This window comes from Ammodytes marinus (genome assembly GCF_949987685.1).
Source record: "Ammodytes marinus genome assembly, chromosome: 20".
Taxonomy (NCBI): domain Eukaryota; kingdom Metazoa; phylum Chordata; class Actinopteri; order Uranoscopiformes; family Ammodytidae; genus Ammodytes; species Ammodytes marinus.
The window spans coordinates 6,007,659-6,033,021 of NC_137224.1; the positions used below are offsets into that span (position 1 = coordinate 6,007,659).

The 25,363-nt window shown below is 41.0% G+C and overlaps 2 protein-coding genes across 5 annotated transcripts in view; one reads left to right on the forward strand and one right to left on the reverse strand.

The window, feature by feature from the left end:
• Positions 1-18,968, reverse strand: part of rnf157 (ring finger protein 157) — a 22,922-nt gene extending 3,954 nt beyond the window's left edge. Inside the window, exons 1-18 of one of the 3 annotated variants that reach the window (XM_080048983.1) lie at positions 18,445-18,968; positions 15,396-15,514; positions 12,588-12,676; positions 11,882-12,025; positions 11,235-11,352; positions 11,040-11,106; positions 10,899-10,942; positions 10,126-10,173; positions 9,895-9,966; positions 9,603-9,762; positions 8,279-8,391; positions 7,840-8,072; positions 7,322-7,424; positions 6,976-7,084; positions 5,037-5,251; positions 4,682-4,744; positions 4,522-4,570; positions 1,204-1,314 (exon numbers count right to left, since the gene is read on the reverse strand). In XM_080048983.1, coding sequence (XP_079905109.1) covers positions 1,204-1,314; positions 4,522-4,570; positions 4,682-4,744; positions 5,037-5,251; positions 6,976-7,084; positions 7,322-7,424; positions 7,840-8,072; positions 8,279-8,391; positions 9,603-9,762; positions 9,895-9,966; positions 10,126-10,173; positions 10,899-10,942; positions 11,040-11,106; positions 11,235-11,352; positions 11,882-12,025; positions 12,588-12,676; positions 15,396-15,514; positions 18,445-18,532 — 1,945 coding nt within the window. In that variant the 5' untranslated portion in view covers positions 18,533-18,968. Of the gene's footprint in view, positions 1-1,203; positions 1,315-4,521; positions 4,571-4,681; positions 4,745-5,036; positions 5,252-6,975; positions 7,085-7,321; positions 7,425-7,839; positions 8,073-8,278; positions 8,392-9,602; positions 9,763-9,894; positions 9,967-10,125; positions 10,174-10,898; positions 10,943-11,039; positions 11,107-11,234; positions 11,353-11,881; positions 12,032-12,587; positions 12,677-15,395; positions 15,515-18,444 lie in introns of all 3 variants that reach the window. The other 2 variants (XM_080048982.1, XM_080048984.1) reach the window with 2 other exon arrangements.
• A 1,459-nt stretch (positions 18,969-20,427) lies between these two features.
• srsf2a (serine and arginine rich splicing factor 2a) lies at positions 20,428-24,756 on the forward strand. 2 transcript variants are annotated; one of them, XR_013845382.1, is made up of 4 exons: positions 20,428-20,995; positions 22,040-22,352; positions 23,639-23,732; positions 24,292-24,756. XR_013845382.1 is itself a non-coding variant. In XM_080048903.1 (3 exons), exons 1-2 carry the CDS (start codon positions 20,634-20,636, stop codon positions 22,326-22,328), a joined length of 651 nt encoding a protein of 216 aa, XP_079905029.1. In that variant the 5' UTR covers positions 20,428-20,633; the 3' UTR covers positions 22,329-22,352; positions 23,639-24,756. The 2 variants fall into 2 exon arrangements, 1 of the variants encoding a protein (XP_079905029.1); XM_080048903.1 differs by having other exon boundaries at positions 23,639-24,756.
• Positions 24,757-25,363: the final 607 nt, after the last annotated feature.

The window sequence follows — 25,363 nt, forward strand, 5'->3', positions numbered from 1 at the left end:
AAAATGTTATATGACTGAATATATTGAACCATGATAAACAGATAAAACAAACAATTTAAAGTAAAGTGACAGTTATGGTGCATGAAAATAGAGGAGAAATAAAACTACAGTATAAATACGTATATCACCCTGGTCTCTGATCTACCGTCTAGCCATAACTCCATACCTAGTCCTCAATGTGCACTGGGCACGACTCCCCATCTGTCCATCCGAAAGAAGGCAAAAGGTGAGAGAGAGAGAGAGAGAGAGAGAGAGAGAGAGAAAGGAGGGAAAATGTTCAGGAAAAGACAGCAGAAGATGTGAAGAATGACGGGGGAGAAAAAGGAGAAACAGAGAGATAACAGATAACACTTTTACGACACAGAAAGAGAAAACATGTCACACCATCCACCATAGAAGACCAAATGGGTGATGACGTAGGCTCAAATGGATGAAGGTAGATCTGGGTTTTAGAGGGACAGAGGCTACGAGAAAGATGCAGAGCTAAAGGTTTGAACCTAAAATTACTCGCTTATTTATGCCAAATGAAACAACCAAAACTTATAAATAATAGAGTAAATCAAGAAAGAAATGTACACCTTTAGCTCTGATCGCAGTAACCCACCCATTGTTGTGAAGCAGGGGAGGATGGTTAGGAGAGATGGAAGGGGGGGTGAGAATGAGTTGCAGATGATTTGGCAAAAGCGGCTCGGAGCTGGCAGACACCGAACATGAACTTCAACTCTTAGTCTCTCTCGCACTCACACACAGACGGTAAATACACCATGCGGAAAAATCACTCTTCAGACACACGATAACACACACACACACACACACACACACACACACACACACACACACACACACACACACACACACACGGGCTTCAGCTTAAGGGGAGAGGAGGGAGACAGTGCACAGCTAACCGGATACTGAAATAGCAATGAAGCACCACAACACCAAAAGGGGAGGGATGGAGAGAAGGAGGAAGGCTCCAGATCCTCATGCTGGGCAAAAAAAACATTCTACAAAAAACTTCTCTCTGGTGAGTAACTGCTACTAAATCTGCCACAAAAAAATGTATCAAATTTGTTTTTCTTTCTAGCTACACGTTAGCATAGCGAGCTAATGTGTCAGAAAAATCCTTAATTTTTCCGACCAAACACTCATGCACTCCCAGTCCCTCAGCTCTCATTGGTCCATGTTCGAGAGGTTGCCACTCACCGGCGAATCGGCTGTCGGGAGCCTGCTCATTATCCAACCCCAAAGAGGGCGTGTCACAGAGGGCGACGCCCTGATTGTTATTGGCCAACTCTGGACACCTGCTCCGCCCACCTGCAAGCGAGGGCAAAGGTCAAACAAGAGCAGCCAGGCACAGCAGGGGGGAGCGAGACAGGCAGGGGGAGGGAGGGAGGGAGGGAAGGGGGGAGGGTGTCAGAGGTGGACGGGTGAGGTCGGCCATGCTGGAAAGGCTTTTGAAAAATAATAAATGATCAAATATTGCTCAATTTTACGACAATAAGTCTGTCTTAAGGGTCAGATTTAAAAGGAACATAAAGTGTTCCTATGCCGCAAACTCATTCGCCCTTTTAGACATACAGACTGCTGATAATTTTTATAAATTCTCATTAATATATAAAACCATAATCCAGTGTTTCTTTATTTTAGGGAGTGGAGGGGGAACACATGACTAGGTCGAGCATGTAAAGTGGAAAGACCGACTCGTGAAGTAACAATTATTGGACAAGTGTTCTCGGATGCTTGCAAGGCTTTCTCTGCAAGATTTAATTACACATCGAAGTGAACAAAGAGGACGGATCGTTTACAGGCAAGAAGAGGAAAAACAAGTGATAAAGCAGGAAGGCTTTTTGTCTTTTCTCTGTCAATTCATAACATAATAATACATAAAGCATAAAAAAGAATGTACGTATAGAATAGACGATTTTGGTGTCTACTTTCTTATTACTCAGGTAAGCTGACAAATAAGACATATTAATAAAAACTCAAATTGATTTTCTGCCCCTTCCAGCATGACCAGATAACAGACACTGACATGTTTCATATGTGCAAGTGCCTCATGCCTGCAGCAAGCATGTGGTTGCAGTGTGTGTGTGTGTGTGTGTGTGTGTGTGTGTGTGTGTGTGTGTGTGTGTGTGTGTGTGTGTGTGTGTGTGTGTGTGTGTGTGTGTGTGTGTGTGTGTTAATGAGGAGAAACTAGCAGAGATGACTGAATGATTGACAGCTCGGCACATAGACAGAGACGCATACAAAAGCTGTCTGGCAGAGCCGGTGCGCAGATGCACACACACATGTGCGTGCAGACAAACATCCTACAGTGCGTGTGCACATTCACAGTCTGTCAGGCAGCACAGGTCAACTCGTCTCCTAAAGAACTGAAAGGTCATTCAGTAACTCACAGCTACTCAGAGAACGTTACAGTCGGGCCCGAGGTGTCCCAACACGCACGCACACGCACACAAACACACACACACACACGCAAAGAAACGAACACACAATCCACAGAGACACTCATTTACATAAACATGTATCATTCTGTCGCCTAATGAAGGTGACCTTCAAGCTCTACTGGTCGTTGACTCACACTCTTCGTACACCACAACACCTTCTTTATTATGGCACATCACTCTTTCACACACACACACACACACACACACACACACACACACACACACACACACAGTAGGTGGAGCATGAAGAAGCTTTCAGTTCATGATGCAGCAGCTAAAAACCCAATGCAAAGCTTTTGGAGCATGTAAATGACCTCATACACATACAAATAAACAAGCACACATACACGTGTAAAGAGAAAGATGTATATTAAAGGTGCAAGTCATGCAGTTGCAAGCCAGTTGTGCTTTGTGCAGCAGGACCTTATGTAAACAACACTGGATGGCTGCAGGCAGCTCGCTCACATCCTGTTGTGATTGGAAGGGCGCCACGATCAATTTGAATCAGCCGATGTTTGCTGCTAATTACTTGATTACCGGCTGTTTCATTCACCAATGACGAAACACTGATTGCAAAATAGGGGGAGGTATAAATAACAGTCACTCAAACTGACTATTCACTGCCTGATCCTTCTGCTAAGGAGCAATACATTTGTTTAAGTAACAGTTTTTTGTAGTGAAGAGACTGATGACTTGTGTTTAGCTTGGCCCAGTGGCTGGAGGTGAGAGAGAGAGGACCAATGCGCAATTTCAAAGCAAATTATGTTTAAAAAATTATTGAAAATTACAGACTAATAACCTGAGCACAATGTCAATGTCACTTTCATAACAATATTGTAACGAATAATACAGGCCAGCAGACAGACTTGTTTTTGAATACTTTTGCAGAAGTGTTTAGACTACCAGTTAAGAAATGGAACAGGCCAAATACAAGGCCACTTCACACTTTATACACTTGGCATTGTCACAGAAAAACTGAACTGTGCTGAACTGATCTTAAAAGCTGAAGCAATTAGATTAAAATTGACTGTGTATTGGACTGCAGATTCTTAAAAAAAAAAAAAAATGTATATGTATATATATATATATATATATATATATATATATATATATATATATAAAAAAATTATGTTTTTTATTTTTATTTTTTGTAACAGTAACTGTGTATCTGAATCCGAATTTGATGAAAATGGGGGCGGGACCTGATAAGCCTTTGGCTTCTTCCGTCTCCCTTCGGGCAACACAAAGTATGATGTATGAATATTTGCAAGAGAAAATTGTGTATTGTGTGGAATTGTCAGAAAGAATAATAAATAAATTAATTAATTAATTAATTAATTAATAAATAAATGCTGCCCCAGTTAACATTGGCGTGGGCTGGCTAATTTTTTAACCACAATGTTTCCTCTTCCATTTTGACATTTGAAGTTGTTTTAAGGAACATTTGACTTTGTTTTTTAACTACTTTTGGTAGTTCACATGTTGTGAACACACCCCTGACACTTTAGACAAAATAAACCTTGCATTTCTCTGTTGGCTTTGGAGGAGTCTTTAGAATGGAGCGGGTCTTTCTTGTTATGATATATCTGGTCTAGAAATCCAGACTTTAGAGGATTGATTCCCTGAATCGTTTCACAGCATTAAAATGTACTTTTTGAGAAGCCAGTTCTTCCCAGTTTTGAGACCGCAAAATAAGACTTAAGTGGGAAAGTTTATACATCGAGATCTGAATTATATATCGGCCATTTAAGGTAAAGGTTCTGTTGCACACATACTGTATGAGAAGCCATTCACTCTGGGTTCAGACACTGCATGTTGTGGAGGTTTCAGCATCACGTGCATTTTGAAAGGGACTGCCCCATCTAGAGGACAACGTCTGACATTCATTCACTTTATTTTGAAAGGGTTGTAATTTTCTCAGCCAAGATCCAAAAAATTTACCGACAGCAACAACTTTATGAAATTGGCCATTTTTGTTTGAATGGAAGGTCTTTTTAACATGGCCTGAGAGCAACGAACACAAAGGGAGGTGAGAAATTAGGGGTGAAAGGTGAGAGGTGATAAACATAGTTACCTTTCCCATTAGACGGGGAGGAGCAGTCCTCTTCAGTGACATCGTTTCCCTGGAGAATAAAGAAATAAAGCTTTGTAAGTCCTAAACAAAAAGGTAGGTAAATACATAAAACGAGCAGAAATCACACCCTGCTCTGCAAACATATGTGTGTGAGATTCACCTCTGAGTCCTGCTCCTCTACGGCCACTGAGTAGTTTTGTTCCTTTGGCTCCTGGGAAAACTCCTGAATGACACAAGATACAAAGACGGTTGGTACAATAAGGAGAAGTTTATATTGAATATCAAAGTATATTTCTCTGCAGAGGCGGACTTACCATAAGGCAAAGGTTAACAACTGTCTGGGACCCCTAGTAACCAAGGGCCCTATAGACCTATGGTTAAGATTTTTAGACTTTTTATCTTATCCATCCATCCATCCATCCCTCCATCCCTCCATCCTTCCATCCTTCCAATCATCCATCCATCCATCCTCCTATCCATCCATCCATCCATTTATCCATTCATGCATCCCTCACCCCTTCCTGCTGCGAGGGTCCCCGGCTCTCCATGGGTGCGTCCTGGTTGTCCCCGCCCTCCGCGTCTCCCCCCTCGTCCCCCCCGGGCTCGCCCTCGGCCCCGGCCAGGTAGGACCCTGACATGGAGGACATGGTGTCAGTGCTGATGTGGGAGTGCTGCGAGTGCGACGAGGCCATGGACATCACTGACTGGACCAGGCTGTTGCTCACTGGGTCTAGCAGACACACGGAGACACACATCACGGTCGGGCTCCCAGTGGCTTTTTGTTCCCCCTCTCCGGTTGGTTTTTGCCGGGTGACATTTTTTTTTCACCACTTACGGAAAGGAAAGTGATCCCTACTCTCATAAAGCAGTTTATTGTCCTTACTGAAGAATAGAGTAGTTATTTTTAATGTTAAATTGTCATATTGAATAGGTAGTTTAAAGAAAATTGGGAAATACGCTTATTCACTCTCTCTTAAAGAATTAGATGAAAAGACCAATTACACTATGGAGATTGTGGAAAAGTGTTTTTTTTACTTTGTCCAAAGTGCAATAGTAAGCCTTCTGGCACATCTTAAGCTCACTAATTAACATGAATGTATCTGGTTTGTTTAATCTTTATACAAGCAGAAATGTCAAAATAGCAATGTGTGGGCTACATGCTGTAACTATTCCTTGGCTAACAGCTGGATAGAGCGACTGTCTGCAGCTTCCTGACATCTTATCGTCACAGGCAGGTTGCCAGGTTTGATAACATCAGAAGAGAAACCTTTGCCCACTAACTGTGTCTAGCTACACTACAGCTGTAAACATTGCAGAGAAGTATTAGGCGATTAGATGAACAGTTGTTTGTCAAGAAACAGCTTGTAAGTCCCATTAAAATTACAAATCATATATTTTTACATGTCTGTGTATGTAATTAATTAGAGTTTTAAGGTCATATTTATGAAATTAAAACAGAGCTACTTTGTACTTGTACTTGTATTTTTTTAACCAAATGTATTTCAAAGCTCTGTCCACAACACAAACTGGGAGCCGGGCTACATAAGGATTAGCTTTGCAGAAGAAGATAAACATGTTTGAAGTTATTATTTCATTGAGCCTTTCACTCCAGCTGGAATAACATTTCTGTCTTCCTGTTTTGAGCAGAAAAAAAAGCCATCCAGCAGATTTCCCCTAAAATCTGATCCGGTGGCACCCAAAGTAAACCGCTGAGGTGGGTCAAACTTATGATTTATTTATAAAACTGCTCCATACAGCGCCTTGAGCTCTTTGCTTTTCGGCTAAATGTCAGAGATATGGGACACCGATTAGAGGATAAAAAAAGGTTCCTGAATGGACATCACTGCTTAATCTGACATTTTATATTATTTTTAATAAAGAAACTGAAGGAGATTCAAACAGCAGGCGAGCTGCAGTCTCATATTAAATTAAGATTAGATGAACTCTGTTAACCCCAAGCAGGAGAGCTATATGGTATAGATAATCTTAATAATGAGAAAATGAAACCCCCCCCTTTTTTTTTAAAGAGACACATACATTAATTTACATAAGAACCGTAGTCCATCATGTAAATGTGCCAGATTTAGCCATACAGGCTAATCTTCCTCTGTAGTCCATAGCAGGGTGATGGCACTTAAGAAAACACAAAAAAAAACTACAAAAATATAACACTAAAGTCCAAAACAAGAGAATAGACAAATAAAATAACACAACCACTATTCCAGACCATGACAGCTGTCCCTGGAAGGTTGACGGCATGTGAAAACACAACACATACAGTATGTATAGGAGAGCAATCGATCACATAGCATAGGGACACAGATAGAAGTGCACACACATATAGCACATTAAAACAAATAAGCATTTGAACAACAGGCAAACGCACCCAGCACAAGGAGCAATAATGTAGACAATGCCAAATGTGCATATTTATTCAAGCATTTCTGTGCGTACCTTCAGGGGAGGTGATGGTGGAGGAGAGGGGGGTCCCGGTGCAGGATGACTGGTCGATGGCTCCAGATGAGGAAAGAGTCAAGTTCTCACTGTCGGGGGTCACTCCGTTCTGTTAAACAAGACGAGCAGCTGTGAGAGAGGAGCTCACAACACCACATGATCCCCCACACATACACACACACACACACACACACACACACACACACACACACACACACACACACACACACACACACACACACACACACACACACACACACACACACACACACACACACACACACACACACACACACACACACACACACACACACGCACACACGCACACGCACACACGCACACGCACCTCTTGCTGGTCCACGGTGAGTTTGTGGCGACAGCCCTCCGATTCACTGCAGGACTTTTCATCTTCCTCCTCAGGAAGCACAGAGGAATTCTGGGAAAGTGACCTAAAATAAACAACATAATGGATCAGCTTCAGAAGAGTAGGTTTGATGTACCCTAGGCAGCTGCACAGAATAAAACAAAGAAAATCCTCAGTACGATGTGGTTCTAATCAGGGGTGATCATTGTAAGATTAGTGTACATTTGAGTGTGTTGTAATTATGGCTTGTTTATTTATTATTATTCTATAGCCACATTTTTGTATTAACTCCATGATGTTTCTTGCTTTTTTGATATAAAAATTGAGTGGACATAAAATCCAAGGCAAAAATTCTGTTTAAACCAATCTGCCTCTTTTCACAAATCTGGGTACTTTTTGATAAATGAATAAACACAAAAGTAGCTCTTAACGTGTCAATGCCCCCAAGACACTCACAGACATTATAAACCACTGTCACTAATCCTGAGACAGAGACTCACTTTGAACCACTCTTCTTGAGCTTGAGTCCCTGGCTGGAGTTGGAGTGGTCCTGAGGGGAGTCTGAGCGGGCCGGTGTCGGGTGAGGCTCACTGCTGTACGGGGGCAGCGCTCCGGTGACGTGGCTGGGCCCCGAGTGGAGAGGAGGGGGGAGCACAGAGGGGTTGGTGAGGGGCCCATTCAATGCCTCCAATAGAGACACCACCTCATAGCCTGGGGGGATGTGCTCCGATGCCTGCACAAGAGGAGAGGACACTGGGGATGTTAGTTTACTACACCTGGGAATAATCATACATCTACACATATTATTATTATGTTTTGTGTGTGTGTGTGTGTGTGTGTGTGTGTGTGTGTGTGTGTGTGTGTGTGTGTGTGTGTGTGTGTGTGTGTGTGTGTGTGTGTGTGTGTGTGTGTGTGTGTGTGTGTGTGTGTGTGTCTCACCGAGTGTTCCTCGGAGTCAGACGTCTGTGAGGTGATGACGGGGTTAAAGCTGGATGGTGACAGAGGACTGAGCTTCTTCCTCATGGCTCGGATCTGCAGCAGAGCTCTGAAGGCTTTAAGAGAAAAACAACAATAAAAGAGATTTAAATAATCTGTATGTCTTATTATAGTTGCACTGACAAGGACATTTTTTTGAGGCCATAATTGGTATAAGAAAAGCTGAGATGATACAGTATTTAGGAACTGATTGCCAAAACAGTCCATCATCCAATATACATTTTCAGGAAATAATTTACCAAAAAGGTGACAATTGGACACCTTTAAAATACAAGGGAAATGTAAGAGAGTGCCACCCTTAAAGTTTACTTCTATTAGTGTACAGCCCTTAGGGGGGAATATTAAAATACTAAAAAATAAAGACCATGCATAATATGCTTTGTAACTTTGTAAAGTGTAATGTTTAAATTAGCGTTTTTCTCGCCAGTCAGCAGCAGTGGTAGATCAGTTTTAGTGCAGCTCAAATTCCCTATGTGTTCTGCTTCTGTAGGCAAACACCTTAAAATAAATATTGCATAAGACCAAACACAGTGCAATACATACTGTTAGTGTTAATGAAAAAAAAAATTCACTCAAGGCGTCTAAAAAAAACCTCAGTGTGCAAAACTCAAGGACATCTTTCTTGTAAAGGTGCTGAGTCTGAATTTATTTTTATTTTAATTTTTTTAATTATTCTTCCGGACAATTACACACAATACACAAGTTTCTCTTTGCATATTCATACATATTGCTTTGTGTTATCGTCCGAAGGGTGGCAGGAGAAGCCAAAGGCTTATCAGGTCCCGCCCCCTTACTGTGATTCCTTCTTAAAAAACACATTAAACAGTCTGCAGATTAAATAATGCTCTTTTTATGACACACACCCTAGTCTAATTTGACCAATTAGGGCTTAAAACATTGTATTTTTATATTGTAACAAAATAGACATTTCGAAAAAGGAGTCATAACAGTGTTGGGTGGCCCTCTCCAACAGTGGGTGTCCCAATTGGGGAAAAATGGACTGCATTTAAATAGTGATTTTTTTTCAATTCTTGTTAAATTTATTCGACTGAAATCATTTCACAATTTTGACTCTCATTCACCCATTCACACACACACACTCACACCGCAATGGCAGCAGGCGACGGTGCAAGCAAACCATCGGGAGCATTTTGGGGTTCAATCCGGGGACACTTTGACATCATGGCAGGAGGTTGGGGATGAAACCACCAACCCCTGCCATCAGTGGGGCGACTAAATAAATACTTCGCCATTGGGGGACACTCACGCAGTCTGCAGATGGGGCAGCAGTTGGCCTGGTAACGCAGGGTGTCTGCGCAGGCGTTGCAGAGACACAGGTGTCTGCACGGCAGGATGAGCGTGTCTCGCACATCCGACAAACACACCACACACTCCGCACTGTTGTCACTGATCTCATCGTCAGCTACCTGGAGATTGAAAAAAAAACAAAAAAAACATTTGAACATTAAGAAAAAAAGAGGTGTTCTTCTTTTTATTCCCTGGTGCATCACTTCTGAGGAGCAGACTGGAAAAGCCTCTTGACATCGTCTGATGTTTACCTTTGATTCTTGGCTGTTGTATTTGTTCTCTATCCCATAGATCTCCTGCAGTAGATAACTCACTCCATCCACCTGGGAAGATATAGAACAAAGTGAAGAATAGGAGGCAGCATGTCTCGTGGGCCAATACGTCATGTTCAAGAGGGATATGAAAGCTTTGTCTTTTGAAAGGTTTAAAAAATAAATAGTTACACAAAAGGAGGATGGAAGAGAGAGAAGAAAAATATTCACCACTTGTTTCTGCTTCAGAGGCTTCACACAGTAGCTGCCGTCCATGTGCTGCCAGAGAGAGCAATAGTTGTAATATAACTGCAGTTGTTGTTTGTCAGAATACCTCATTCATATACACACAGACCCCTGCATATCTAATTTCTGGGATGTAGGAGGAGCCTTTCGTTTTTTTTAATTCAGTTGTAATTGTGTTTTTTTTAACCAACACTCGACTGAACTATAATGTTGTGTAAAAGACTTCTCATGTTACTACATATTTTTTGTTTTGAGTTCAGCCAGTAATTCTGCCTCTGCTGCTGCATTCCTTAAAAGTAATGAGGGATTGGAGCCTTTGCTAATGAGTAGCTAGAAATAGAGAATTTTTACTTATTTCAAGGTTTGGCCTAGAACAGAGGCTTCCGAACAGGAGAGGGGGCAGAGAGACGGATGTCAGGCAAGAATAGTGAGTCAAGATACAGCTAATGTTCTTAAAAGTAATTCAAATGTTTTGTCACCACACAGCAAGCACAAGTCTGTACACTCTTATCAGTTATCCAAAAAAACAGAATATTACATTTAAAGTAATTTTAAAAAGCAAAAAAAAAATATATATATATACTGTAGGCTATATACCCATATTTTATGAGCTTTAGATGCCTGGAATTGACTCAACCAATCAATCAAAAAAAATTATTATCTACATATTTACTGATAAATGAAAGGTTTGAGCTCTACCCGTCATTGTTTTGTACAGCAAATTCCAGCAAACATATTGTTCCTCCTGTCTTTCTTACCTTTTCAAATGTAGCCAGCAGTATGTGTGAGTGGCCCATATGGTCTGCAAAGATGAAAAAAAATAAAAATACCTGCTTAAAATTCTGCAGCTCTGCTTTAACCTTTCTGACCCTTGGCGTGATAAACACACAGTAACTCACCTTCCCCCTCGTCGACAACGGCCTGCACCACCATGGGGAAAATCTCCTTGTCCATATCAAACAGCAGCTGAGGAGGAATTTTTTTTTTAAATACAGGGAGGTGAGGACGAAAACAGAGCACAGCCCTCATACAGGGGTTTCAGTATTCACTCCTGCAGACACAAACATGGCTCTTTGTACAACATAGCTGCCCACCTCCTCGTCAGCCCACTCGCTGAGGTTGACGGTGTGTGAGGGCAGACAGAACTGCTGGCACACTCCCCTCTTGAAATGCACCGTTTCAGACTGCAGAGAGCTGTCCTGGGGCAGGTAACTGCAGGAAGACACACATATTGTTTTCTGTGATTTTGTCAAGATTGTTTTATTCAATGTGAAGTGGAAAACAGGGAACCTTTGCGCACATCCTGCAGCCTGTCGGGATCGAAAAAGAATCACAGATAGATATTTATGCAAAAAATAAAAATGCTGAAATACTGTAATGCAAAGTGTATATCAGATATGTCTGTACATGTGATATCTATTGCATGATGTCCGTCCTAGGAGAGGGATCCCTTCCTTTGTCACTCTCCCTGAGATTTCAAATTTTTTTCCAGTTATAGGGTTTTTTAATGGGATTTGTTTCCGTCGAGCTGAGGGTCTAAGGGCAGAGGGTGTCATATTGTACAGAAAGTGAAGCCCACTGAGGCAAATGTCTATTTGTGATATTGGGCTCTATACAAAAAAAAATTATTTGATTTGTATGTGACTATGTTGTTGTAACATGAGTCTTTCTCTTCCATACGAGCCTGCATTTCTATTCACAAATGCAATTTATTTCATTGAAAAAACATGTTTCCACTTACACTGGCACTCCACTGTGAAACTCCTCCATGGCCTGGTAGTAGATGGTGATGGCCACCTGTGTGTCAGCGTCGAAGGTGAACTCTATGTTGTAGCAGGCTCTGTTCTTCCCCTCAACCTCGTCCCCCGGCAGCTTCAGGTCCTCACTGCACCTACGGGTAAGGAGGAGGCCAGGATGAGGAGAATGGTTTTAAAAAGGGAATTAGAAATCTGAACATGATATAAACTCCATTTTTGTTCATTTTTGAGTCGCGGAGAGCGTTCATTTATATAACAGGAGTGAAATCCACTTATAGATTGGTTACATCATCAATAATCAGGCAGTAGTGATTGGCAAACATTGGATTCATTTGCTGTCAGAAATCAGGTACTTGTATCATATCTTAAGTCCATAATTGAGATCTTTGAATCACTTATAATATTTTTTCATATAGCATCATTTTTGTGTATGTGTTCGTCCTGTTTTCAGTAATAAGGGGCTATTTGTGCACTTATTTCTGTCTTGACTGTTGTAATTGGATGTTATATTGTTATACAATGGCTGAGAAAATAAAAGCCTCAATTACAAAAAAAAAACCCTGCATGATTTGATACTTATGTCTAAAATTAGCCAGTGTGTGGCTTGTTCCCTAACAATAGCTCCTTGGACATGAAGTTGGCAGTGTAATGAGGGGTTACGTATATGTTTAGGTGGATGGAGATACGTACCGTACGAGCCGCAGCGTGTCCTTACGGATGTTTATAAGGCTTCGTAACGTTTTCACTGGTTCCTGAGGTGGAGGGGCCGCGTACGGGAACTGAAGACAAAAAAAATCAAAAACAAATTATAGATGTAAAATACATATCTTGAGGCTGAAAAGTAGTAGCATTTTGAATTCCCTTTAACCGCCCGACATTCCTCTCTTTACCAAAGGGGAATTCAGGGTCACACAGTGGCCGCGGCTGCTCCAAGTTTAACCTCTGCATACACATAAAGTGTTTTTCGGTTTGGTCAGCACCGTTGAGATCGGTGCTGACAAGTGCTGAAAAAAATCTGCTCAGTCTGTGTCTTTCCAGGGATGAGGTTGATACATCAGACTGTGTTTGGCACAATTCTGCGCACACACACACACACACACACACACACACACACACACACCACAGGGGTGTAAAGCAGTCCAGGGTCAAATACTGTAGTCTTTATTTCAAGCTGGTTAAAAAGGACCAGATGGGGCAAGATTACAGCAGGAGAGTTCTGATCATCAAGTCAAAAGTTAAGGATGTAAAATACATTCTGATATTGGCTTTTTTCTCTATGATCTCTTGTGACTAGCCTGGTCTTTAGAGGTGCAAACCAACATTAAAAACCTTGGTATTAAATTGATAAATAATCTTTAAGCTTGACCCGGCCTGTGGCGCGTTTCTCTGTGCCGTTTTGTTGTGCTGTTTGAAGCCAGAAGTTGCTGACTGAGCGTAAGAGGAGAGCAGAGGTGGTTCCAGGATCAGTGGAGGAGAAACATGCAGGATGTGGTCAGATACCTCCAACACTACAACCCTTCATCTATGTGTGTCTATGTGTGTGTGTCTGTGTGTCTGTGTGTGTGTGTGTGTGTGTGTGTATGTGTGTGTGTGTGTGTGTGTGTGTGTGTGTGTGTGTGTGTGTGTGTGTGTGTGTGTGTGTGTGTGTGTGTGTGTGTGTGTGTGTGTGTGTGTGTGTGTGTGTGTGTGTGTGTGTGCGTGTTGCTCCACATTAAGTGCCATTACACATCTGGGCACAGCGGGAGTCACGCCTGTAAACTACACAAACAACAGATGCTAAATGGAACCATTCATTAGGAACCTTGAAGGCAACACTGTTGGTCTTATAACGTATTAAATATCATGAAACATCACAGCAACAGTGTATTCCTCACACATGCTCGGACTGAAATTAAAATGTTGGGACTATTTTCCTTTCCAAATACAGGTGAGTCCTGTTGAAACATACTTTAAGCTGGATTTAGAGTCTATAGTCATAAAGTGCAGGGGATGTTGGCTTATTGGAGAAGCTTACATTTACATTAGCTGTATAAAAGCATGTGAAACTAAATCGCCAAATATAACAAGTACGTTTTTCAACAGCACATTAGCTATCATTGTTCAATGTAAGCTCTAACGTTGGATCTTTCCACCTTTCCTTGCTTATTAATGTTAAAATGCTAATTGTAGTTTCAAACGTCTTCGTAAAAGACTCAAGATAGATGTTACCAGTAATACTTCAAAACACTTTTATGTTTCCTTTTTCACAACCAAACCAAAGTCCATTGTATCCATACAATATTTTTTGAGACATTTCACTAAGACCGAAGTTGCTGTCATAGATAAAGGGGATCTGCAAAATCTACCCACTGGGAACCATGAATCTCTGTACAACATTTTGTAGATAGATCCAATGGTTGTTGAGATATTTCAGTCAGGAGCAAAGTTGTGGGCTGCTACATCAATCCGTAGGAAAAAAATCAATTTAGGAGTTTCTGGAAACCCCTAAAAATAGCCCCAGCGCCCATTATCATATTTGTCGAGCGGTTGCAGGAGACCTGGAACATAACAACTGCGGTCGGTTTTATGATTCCACCGCACCATCTGCTTCGAAACCACGAAAAACATTATATAATGCTGGTAAAGCTTTGGTCACAGATACAAGAAAAACACGCCATTGCCAGCTGAAATCTGTGCCCACTGGAGGATTATAAACACCAACATAATCGGGGAGAAAAACTGCTCTCCTAATTTTAGCCCCAGTCTAGACAGAAAAAGCACTGCAACCGAGATGAGTAGAGGCCGGGGATAGAGCATAGTCTCTCCATATCAGCTACACAACTCCCTCCAAGGCTTTTAGTCCGTGTCAAATTCTCTCTTTCCTCTCCGGACGTGGGCTCTTTCTGATCTTCATTATAGTTTGACCTTCAGGTCCGTGATTAGTATGAACGAACAGGCACTTATCTAGCTAGCCCTCTGAACAGGGAGCAGGCAGGCCGCCATTTTCCATTTCAATTAGTTTGGACGAGACACTGAATTAAATTTTAATCCGTCACAGCCAGAAAGCCAGTTAATTGCCACTGCAGGAGTCACAGCTGGCTGAAATGTATTAACTCGGATTTAACGACAAAGAGATTGCTTCTGATGCTGAGACCAGTGGTCGACTAATCAATTGGTCTCCCAAAATTGACAACTTCTCACTTGTATGTGATTTTAAATCGAATATATTTGGTTTTGGAACACTGTTGGATTAAACAATCAAATTCAAAAGGCTGTGTATAATTGAGAAAATTATTCTATATCGTTGCACAATTTTTTCTTCTTTTGAGGCCCTTGACCTCAGAAATAACCTACGTATATGCTGAAGGCTTCCTTAACATGCTCAGAAACATTTGCACAGCAGCAATTCCTTGGCAACTCCATCTGCTGAGGAAGATCGTTTGGTGTGACTGAAAGCACCACAACAACAGAGTTTTTAAACACTAAATACAGGTGCTTGTGTGTGAGAAATATACCCACCGCCACAGGTCTGGTCCCCAGGAAGTTAAGGTCTGTGTTTTCCCCAAACAGGTAACCCTCCGGATGGGTGGAGTCAAACTTCTCTCCTCCCATGATGAAATGACTGGCGAAGTAACTCCCTGCACACAAGAAAGACTCACTTTTAAACTCTAAATACAACATACATTATCACATTTAATTGAGTTGGTGCTTTCAATCTCCATGCATGCAGTCACAAAATATTATTTATAAAGTCTTCTGTCAGGTTAAGGATTATTGTTCCGAGGTAGAAAAAAATATTGGAAACGCAAAAATTAACATTTAGCTAATTCTACCCTGTAATAAAAAACGAACATTACCCTGAAATATTTAAAACATTTACAGCTACATAATATCAAGGCGCTTTATCTCGAACCTCAAAAACTAGGACGCTTTACCAGGGTTTCTCCTCAAAAGTGTTGAGTACAAGAGGTGAGAAATAGATTTCTTATTTCAAGAAGCCAAACATGCTAGCTCAGGCTGGGTTGTTATTGGCTTTGCAGCTCTGTCACCTGTTTACCAAGACTAAATAGTCGTTCTACCTTTTAATCACAGGGTGAGCTAATATCATAAGACTGTAATGGTTGGTTCGGAGTCTTTAAATACATGCTGCATGACAGGCAAATAATGGTATCAGCTGGAAGGACATATAAGTCTGGCTAGTGTCACTGATTTGAATCAGGCTCTGTCTACGTTTTACATTTATCCATTTGGGGAGCCTGAGATCAGGAAGATGCTCCGACCTTATAGTCTATGACGTTGTAGAAAAAAAACATAAAACGACAAATCTGGAGCTAAAAAAAGCCCCAATGACGAAGCCCTCTCTCTCTCTCTCTCTGTCCATCTGTCTCTCTCTTTCTCTCTGTCTGTCTGTCTCTCCGTCACCTTATAATTATTTACAGCAGTGTGGGAGACGAGAGCTCAGCCAAGGCTTTGTCACCAGATCCCAGAAACAGGAACTAGGGCTGACTGACAGATCGGTTTCACCAGCAGACATCGCCACCACCGTCCTCACACCCCCAACACCAACGCATCCCATTCATGCTGCAGACAAGACTGCTATATCCCTAATTCATAAATCAAGCCTGTGATTAATTCAGCTAAACTGTGGTGAAAGGGGCGCCGATGGCAACCACAAGTGAACAGATTTTCATTCCACCTGCAACTTTTCTTCAGCACATAATATCACTATAAATCATATTACTATGCTTTCAGAATATAGCCTCAGGTCTGAGTGTAATAAAAGCTCCCCAAGGTCTCATTTTGTGACAAGTCTTAATTTACTTTATGTCTTTGCTTACAATAGAAATGAAAAATGGATAACAGTATTTCTCGACAATGAGATTTTTTTTAAACAGTACTATTGGATTACCGCTAAGACCCTTGGTAGGAAGGTGACACACAGACACAGTGCTGCAATCAGAAAATGTCATAACAGCAAGACGTATGGGAAACACACACACGGGTCAGTTTGATGCCGGAGGGAAAGTTTGGGAGTCAGGTGACGTAGAAGTGAGACTTTTGTTTGAAAGGTTCTGATGCAGGTGCCCATGCAATACCTGAAATTGAGCATCAACATGGACAATTAAAGGATTTTTTTTTAAATGAGAAAAACCTCTCATATGGTTCTGTGTTTATGTAGTCTAAACACAAACAATGGTACAAAAACATTGCCATATTAATACTGTTTACATTTAGCAAAGTTGATCATACTGATAATACAAACACAATAAATAATCTGAACAAGTTATCTGTATACAAAATGGGTTCTTCTGATTAGAAAAAAAAATAGTAAAATCAATTAAAACTTTTTTTTTTGCAAAAGTGACACATTTTCACCTTTCTTGTTCCAAATTTGACTCTTCTCTGATAAGGAACTGAGTACATTTCTGTTTGTCAAGACCAAATAAACTATTTGGAGATGTCACGTTGGATACAGGGGACTTGAGTTGGACATTTCTTCTCTGTTTTGTAAGGTTTTATTGACATAAATATTCAGTAATTACCTGAAAAATTAATGAATCATTTAAAAAGATATCATGAGCAGCACTGAGTAGGCCTAAATAATCAAATTGTTTAGCTGAGGAACTATTGTGAACATTTGCTTTTGAATTATTGCTGAACTAGCTACAGAATTAGTTAATTAATCATTTGAACATCACATAAATCAACTAGTTTGAAAATTTATTAATTTCTAGAAAAGAAAAAGTCAAATGTAAGTTACTAAAATGTAATGTCATCCTGCTTTTCTATTTTCTTCATTATAAATGTAATATATTTGACTTTTGGTTTATTGTTCAAAAACAGGCCCCGTGCACTTATCACTATTTTGGCATTTTACAGTGAAAAAACAAGCTACAAATGAAAGGATAATGACGCTAACCACCATATAAACCTAATTTACTAAATACGCTAATAACTTCCATAGATTAAACTTTTCTACTGATAATGGTGATGTTTGTATTTCTATTTTCATCTTCTTGGGATGCATCATTCATCATGATTTATTTATTAGACAATCAGACTGAGGCGAGTGCAGCTCTCTGCTGATAGATACAGTAGATGCACCAAGGTAAAAGCCAAACCCAGTTCTGACTCTGCAAATAGATTCAAATATAAAGTTAAATTAATTTAAAAAATAATAATAATTTAATCAAAAATGTGGATAGTCAGGGCATAAAGGTATTGATGTGTCCCTGTCCATGTGATGATATCTGTATCCCTCCATGGACAATGTAACAGTGCTGCAGTGCAAGCAATAGGTTTGGATTCGTGATAAAAATGTAATAAATGAACATAAAGTAAAGGTAAAGTGCAAAAAGGAATGGTCAAACGAAGTGAATCAAAGCTCTGGTCCTCCCCTCTCTCCACAGGTAGCTCCCTCCAGGTTCAGATGCCCTGTAGGCCTATAGTACAAGGTACGATGGTGATGATTTGTTCATGGTGCACAGACAATATCTAATCTGCAGCAAACCTATAAAAGCATGAAACTGATACCCGCCCCAGTCTGACCTGTTGTCCGGACACTTACCAGATTTCGGTGGGTAGCGGTACACCGAATTGGACGAGATGTCCACTTCTTCCACGCCTATGTTCTGCCTGCTCGTTAAGGCTCCCATTTCCAGTCAGATGAACACTATCTATCGGGCATAACACTACAGGTTCGCTGTGTCGGATAGATCGGCGTCTCCTTTAGTATTGCCCAGGCTATCATGTAAATCCAGTTCGCGCTGCCCTGTCCATTTTCTGTCGGGTGAATGTGACCCGTCCAGGGGATTAGTCGGCTAGTTGTTCTCCTCTGGGGGCTTATCCCTCTTCTCTCTCCCTGGTGGACGGTGCAGCTGGTTTTGAGGCAGAAAAAAAACACAGCCCCCTTTTAATAGCGGAGAAGCAATCTCATGTAGGCTAGGCCTATCAAAGTGTAACAAATCTCCGTGTGTGGCTTCAGCTACAAAAACCCTGATGTGCTTGACGACATCTCCTCGGCCCCGGCTCGCTGGATGTTGATCACATAAATCCCCCCGGTGCCTTTGCTTTTTTCGTTGTTGGATCCTGTCAAAGAGGTCTCACCATGACGTCAGACAGGCTCAAATCCGGGCCGTGGTTTTTGCGCAGTCCCTCCTCTCTCCAGCAGCTCGTGCAGGCGGTGCAGACCAGACCCGCTTTGTAACGTGACCTTCCTACGCCAATTTTTTTTTAACATCTTTATTGAAAGATACAAACATGACAGAGCACAATGAAATACAGTCGAAATTGTTCAAAATCAGGGAAATTGTCTAGGCTATTTCAAAAACAAATATTTAGACCACCTAATAGATTTTAGGATAATTCCTACATAAGCCTATTGACAAATTAGATAGCAAACTAACATAGGCTACTACATAAGTAGGCTATTGACTCACATATTGACAAATTAGATAACATCGATCCTAATTGCCTTCCTGCATGAATTAGCCTACAACAAACTCGGTCAGGATTTTTTCCTATATGCATGCCATGCATGAATAAACAGGAATTTCTGAAGGAATAAGGAGTCAGCAATTCTGGAGAATGATTGTTGTCAAAATCCCTTTTTGTCAAAATCAGTGAATATCTACTCTAAAAAATTCTGGTTTTAATACACAGCCTAGGCTCTGTAAACGGCCATGTTGCTTAGCTTAGATGCCCTTTTACAGAGCCTAGGCTATGCATTAAGACTGGATTTTTTTCAGCGCACAAACATGGACAGGTAGCGGATCATGAGGAAATATTTAGGCCTACTGATGTTGACAAAATGCCATTCATGTTCTCGATTCTCGAGAGAACCGCTGACTCCACCTTTGAATTACTGCATACTATAGTCACTTTATTAGGCTATATTTTTCGCGTAGCCTATGTTATATTAGGCTATATCAATTAATTTATTGGTGTAGCAGCATAGGCTATTACATAGGCCTACATAAGCTATATTGAAAAAAATCCTTAAAAATGTGTCCAATTAGACTCGAAAGAGGGCATGACTTTAACAGGTTTTTTTCCTCCAATTTTTCACACCCGCATTCCACAAGGACCCGCCTCGGATTGTCTACCTGCTATGAGGCGCCTTGTGATTTGATCGCCTCTGTTCAGCATTCTAGACTTTTTATTAAAATAACATTAAAACAAATTTGTAGCTTAAATGTTGTAAGTAATAACATGTTTATTATAGGCATCATTTCAGCCTTAGTTTCTGTTACAGAATTAGTTTTCATTTTTTTCTAGCCTATTTAATAAAATGACAAAAAAAAAATTCTATATGAACACATGCTGTGTCTTTATGTTTTTTGATTTACCAGGATTTCTGTAAAACCTAAACTGGATTATACTCCCGAAAGGAGTGAACACTGGCGGTTCTTTTTCTCTTTGCCTAGTGTTTTGCATACTGTATTTGTGTACGCGACTGTATCAATAAAAAAATATTTTTTTTAATGTGTCGGAAGTGGAGCAGTCCAGCAGCCAATCAGAGGACGCCAAGAGGAACGCAAAGAAGGGAGAAAGGAAACATCCTTGCCGCCATTTCACGTGAAAGCAGCGCGGTAGGAACGACGTTCAGGGCAAAACAATTAAGAAAAACACCAGGCAGAATTCATATTTAATACACGAACTGGAGATTGGAAAACAAGCAGTAACCGTTGTACCTAACGGCAGTGCCTACCAGTTGTCGTCCTAACTTCCCTGTCTGGTTGCTTAGTGACAGAGAAAATGAACTACGGAAGGCCGCCGCCAGACGTGGAGGGGATGACCTCCCTGAAAGTGGACAATCTGACCTACCGAACTTCCCCAGAGACTCTGCGCCGAGTTTTTGAGAAGTATGGCCGAGTGGGAGACGTGTATATCCCGCGGGACAGGTACACCAAGGAGAGCCGCGGGTTTGCCTTCGTGCGGTTTCATGACAACCGCGACGCCGAAGACGCAATGGACGCCATGGACGGGGCGCTGCTAGACGGCCGGGAGCTACGTGTGCAGATGGCCCGCTACGGTAGACCTCCAGACTCCATGCACTCCCGGAGAGGAGGTGCTCCCCCGCGCAGATATGGAGGGGGTGGTGGACGTCGGAGCAGGAGGTAAAACATGTTGTTGTTTTTAGGCCAAGCGTGGACAGTACTTTAAAGTTAGTCTCAAAGGACGAGACGAGCACATGGTGTACTCTTACCTTACAAAATGAAAATAGCTTGTTTTCCTAAGTATAATTCAAATCTTAATACAATGTTTATATGTCTTATGCAGGATTTCTTTAGATCGTAAAAGGGATTGAATATATTAATCGTAAAAGACAACGCCTAAAATGCCATTAAAATGCCTGTTAGCCACTGGTTTGTTGTTGTTGCCAAGACCCTAAACCCTTTTTTGAAGTTATAATTTGCAGTGACTAGACATTAAAACAGAATATGGCTCAAATGACTATATAAAAGTATTTAAAAATAAACAACTTATATTGTTTCTCATATTATACAGGTTTCCTAAGTATCCTTAAAAGGCGTTGCATTGCCAATCTAAAAATAATCCCATACTTGGTCTTAAATCAATCTTTCAATAATCTCAAAATAACTAGCTTCTCTTTTTTAGAATAATTTTAGATTTTACTGCACCAGATAAACCATGTCATATTCTATTGGTCATACTTGTTATTGTAATGTTGGTCTTTAATGTAATTGAGTGACATTACAAAGTCTTAAATCGAAGTTGCTGTAGGAGCTTTAGTAATTTCATTTGATACCTATGTATGTATATATTTATATTTATCATATATATGATGAACAATTATGGAACCGTTCTGGGATGAATACAGCAATAATATATCCTTCTATCTTTTTGATGTAATGGTAATTTGTAGGTCATCATATTGATAATATACATATGTGATAATACAGTACCCTTGTACCGGGCTAGATAGTGTCAAGAATATTTTTGTGATTTACGATTTTAAAATGTGGTCAGCACAAGTTCATGAAATCTGTCTAACTGTCAAAAAACCAAATACATCAGTTAACAATCACAAGACGTAGGAAAAGAGGTAGGGTGCACCTTTTTTAGGTTGTCAGTTTCCATCTTGTGTTTGTTTTTTGTCTTCCCGTTTCAAACCGAAGTTCTTGTTTCTGTTCCCACAGCCGCTCAGGCAGCCCTCGTCGCCGAAGACGCAGTCGCTCCCGCAGCAGAAGCCGTTCCCGATCCAGGAGCCGTCGGAACCACAGCCGCTCCAGGTCCCGCTCCTACTCCAGGTCTAAGTCCAAGTCTAAGTCCAGAACCCCCCGGCACAGCAAGTCCAAGTCCCCCTCCAGGTCCAAGTCCAGGAGTCGCACCCCGCCTTCCAACAGAGGGTCCAAATCCAGGTCCCGATCCAGGTCCAAATCCAAGAGTAGGCCTAAATCCCCAGAGGACAACGGAGCAGAGTCTTAACCCAAACTACGACACAATATGACGGTATTCATGGGGAAAGGGGTGGATAATGTTATTTGCTAAATATTAGATCCGGCAACCTGACTAGGGCTGCAACTAACGATTATTTTGATAATCGATTAATCTGTAGATTATTTTCTCGATTAATCGATTAGTGTTTTGGTCTGTAAAATGTCAGAAAATGGTGAAAAATGTTGAACAATTTTCCAAAGCCCATGCTGACGTCCTCAAATGTATTATGTCCAAAACACACAGATATTTCAGTTAACTGTCATAATAGGATTAAAGAAACCAGAAAATATTCACATTTGAGAAACTGAAATCAGAGAATTTGGAATTTTTTTATAAAAGAATTACTTGAAACGATTAATCGATTGTCAAAATAGTTGGCGATTATTTTAATAATCGATTCGTCGATTAATCGTTGCAGCTCTAAACCTGACGCCTTTTCCGGGTCTGCATTCTGCAGTGTTGATGCTTTGTAACGGTCATTTGCAAACAAGCAACAATTTCTGCAGAATCCTCAATGATTTTAGAAATTAAAATAAGATTGGGGTGGATTTAGTCGACATTCCTAGTTCTGTGTTTGCTTTACTTTGCTGTCACGATCAGCAAATCTAAAGCATAAACGGACAACAGGAGATTTTAGTTTTACCGTATTAAATTTTTTCAAAATGGGGGGAGCTATTTGTACTTATGCGAGTGTGTATGGGAGGGACGTGGGGTGCTTCACTCAAAACGTTCACCTAAATGTGGAATTCTTTCCTCCAAGCTGCGGAGCCCTGTTTGCAAAGAGAGAAGGAGGAGGAGGAGGAGATGGGGGTGTGGCAGTGTGAGAGCAGTTAGTGTGTGACCCGCCCATGTGACCTGCCTGTTGCCGAGAGAGCGATGGCAGTTGCTAAGGAGCAGGTGGTTGCTATGGAGCAGGTCGTCATGGCGGTGGTTCGGGCTGTCAGTTGGTGTTTGAGGTGGTGTGGTGAGGTACGTTTCACGGGGATCACAGGCAGATGCGATGATGCACTGCTCCCACCTGTGCCTGTGGTTTTCCTCCGCCTCTCACAAAAGGGAACCGAACCTGAGGTTTGTTTTTCAAATATGCCGAGTGTAAGAGTCATGTTAAAGCAAGTTTTTGAAAGACAGGGCTAAAAAAAAAGGTATGTAAACAAAATTTGAAATGACTAGAAATGTTAGGTATAATACACAAAGATGGGTGGCCATAATAAGGCAGTTTGATACATGTTAGTGTCAGGGAAAAGGTCCGATCAGATTTTATTTTGCTCTTGTCAATTCTGCTCTGTCTTTCCTTCCAGATCTCAGATGATTTGAGCCTTTGCTGAGGACATCAGGAAGAGTCTCACGTTGAGCAAGTGGACTCCACTATTACCACTGAACGCAGACTGAAAGGTTATTGGAGCTTGGTCTAAAAATGTTTTAAATGTTTCATTTGGCTAGATTTTCCTGAACAAATTCTGTAATATTGGTCCGATCCTTGTTTGTAAAGTCGAGCATATTGAAAGGGATTTGTTATGTGGAGTTAATTTTTATTTTTATTTTCAATTTGATTCCTTGCATTTGGACTTCATTTGTATCTTGTTAACAAATTCTGTTGAATTAACGTAGATTTATTTTAATTAAATCTATTGTTTAATACTCTTTCTAAATGGAAACAAGAGTTTTATTTTTCAAAGTTGATGTAGAAAAGAGGTTCATGTTTGGATGTTCAAAGCTTTTAAAGCTAAGTTGTACCACTCATATTTGGAAACTGGCTTACTGTACAGTGACACATACACATTAAAGCATCACAGTGCCATTTAATTTGTGACTGGATTACCAGCAGCATTGCACTTGCTTTTCTGTCATCTCATTTCTGTCAGCTTTTTTTTTATTATTTTTTTTTTTTGTCTGGTTAAAGTTGCTTTCCTATGACTCTAACCCTCTTTCTTGTGTATCTTTTGTGCACTAGGCGCAGTTGTGTAGCAGTTGAGTAATGCTGGTTAGCTGTTAAGATGCGGTGCAGTGCGGTGGTGACATGGTGTGGCGTGTTGCGGTGCTGAGTGCCCGGCGCTGTTCCGGGGCTCGACCCTGCGCTGCCGTTTGCTGGTTTGTAAGCTCAAAGGTGTGGCAGATCTACCATCCTCTCCTGTCTTGTGACCTCTCCTTCCCTCCATGTGTTGTACAGATTCTATCCTCCTCCCTCTTCTCTCTATTCTCCCTCTCCTCCTATTCCCTCCCCTCTGTGGTTTACCCACTGTTAATAATAATTGGTTTTGCTCGCTTTGAAATTGAGTCTAGCGCGACTCCAAGTGAAGGGTTGAAAGGGGCGGCCCAGGCTGCTTGAGTAATTTGTGTATTACATTTCTCTGTAAACCTCCCAATTGTCCTGTAAGTGCTTCAGGTGAATGCAAATAAACATCTTTGTGGTACATAAGTTGCTTGTGTGAAATTTGTATTTTTATTTAATTTTTTTGGCAAATGCTATTGGTATGCATTTGTATTTGGTGTTTGCTACATAACCAGCATCTGGTCCAATAAAAATCCCAAACTCATTGTTTTCTGTACTGTGGAAACGGAACCCTTTCTACAAAGTGGCTATTTTAAAAAGGTACACATTTGCAATCTAACGCAATTCAACAACACGACAATACAACAGCTCTGGAATAAATCTTCTGTTTGTGAAGTTTGAAATGTTCAAGTTGTGTAAAGAAAGTACTGTACATTGCCTCTGAACAGTGGAGTAGTACGACATGGTAACACTTCAGCTACATTCCACCACTGGTCATTAGTTGATTAAACCTTAAAATCACGCAGACACTAAATCTGTTGCACTCTTGAGTTTGTTTATCCTGCGAATTAAATGTGTCCCGCAGACAGACCGGTAGTTGCGTCCTCAGATGAGCCCTCCTTTCTGTTACAGCGTTCAGCTACATTAAATACAGTCCAGTACACGGGTCCTGTCACAAACCATTTGTGTCTCCCTGCCTGTACGGTACACTGACTCGCTGTTAATGGGATTAGAAAGGAAAAAGCAGAAAGCC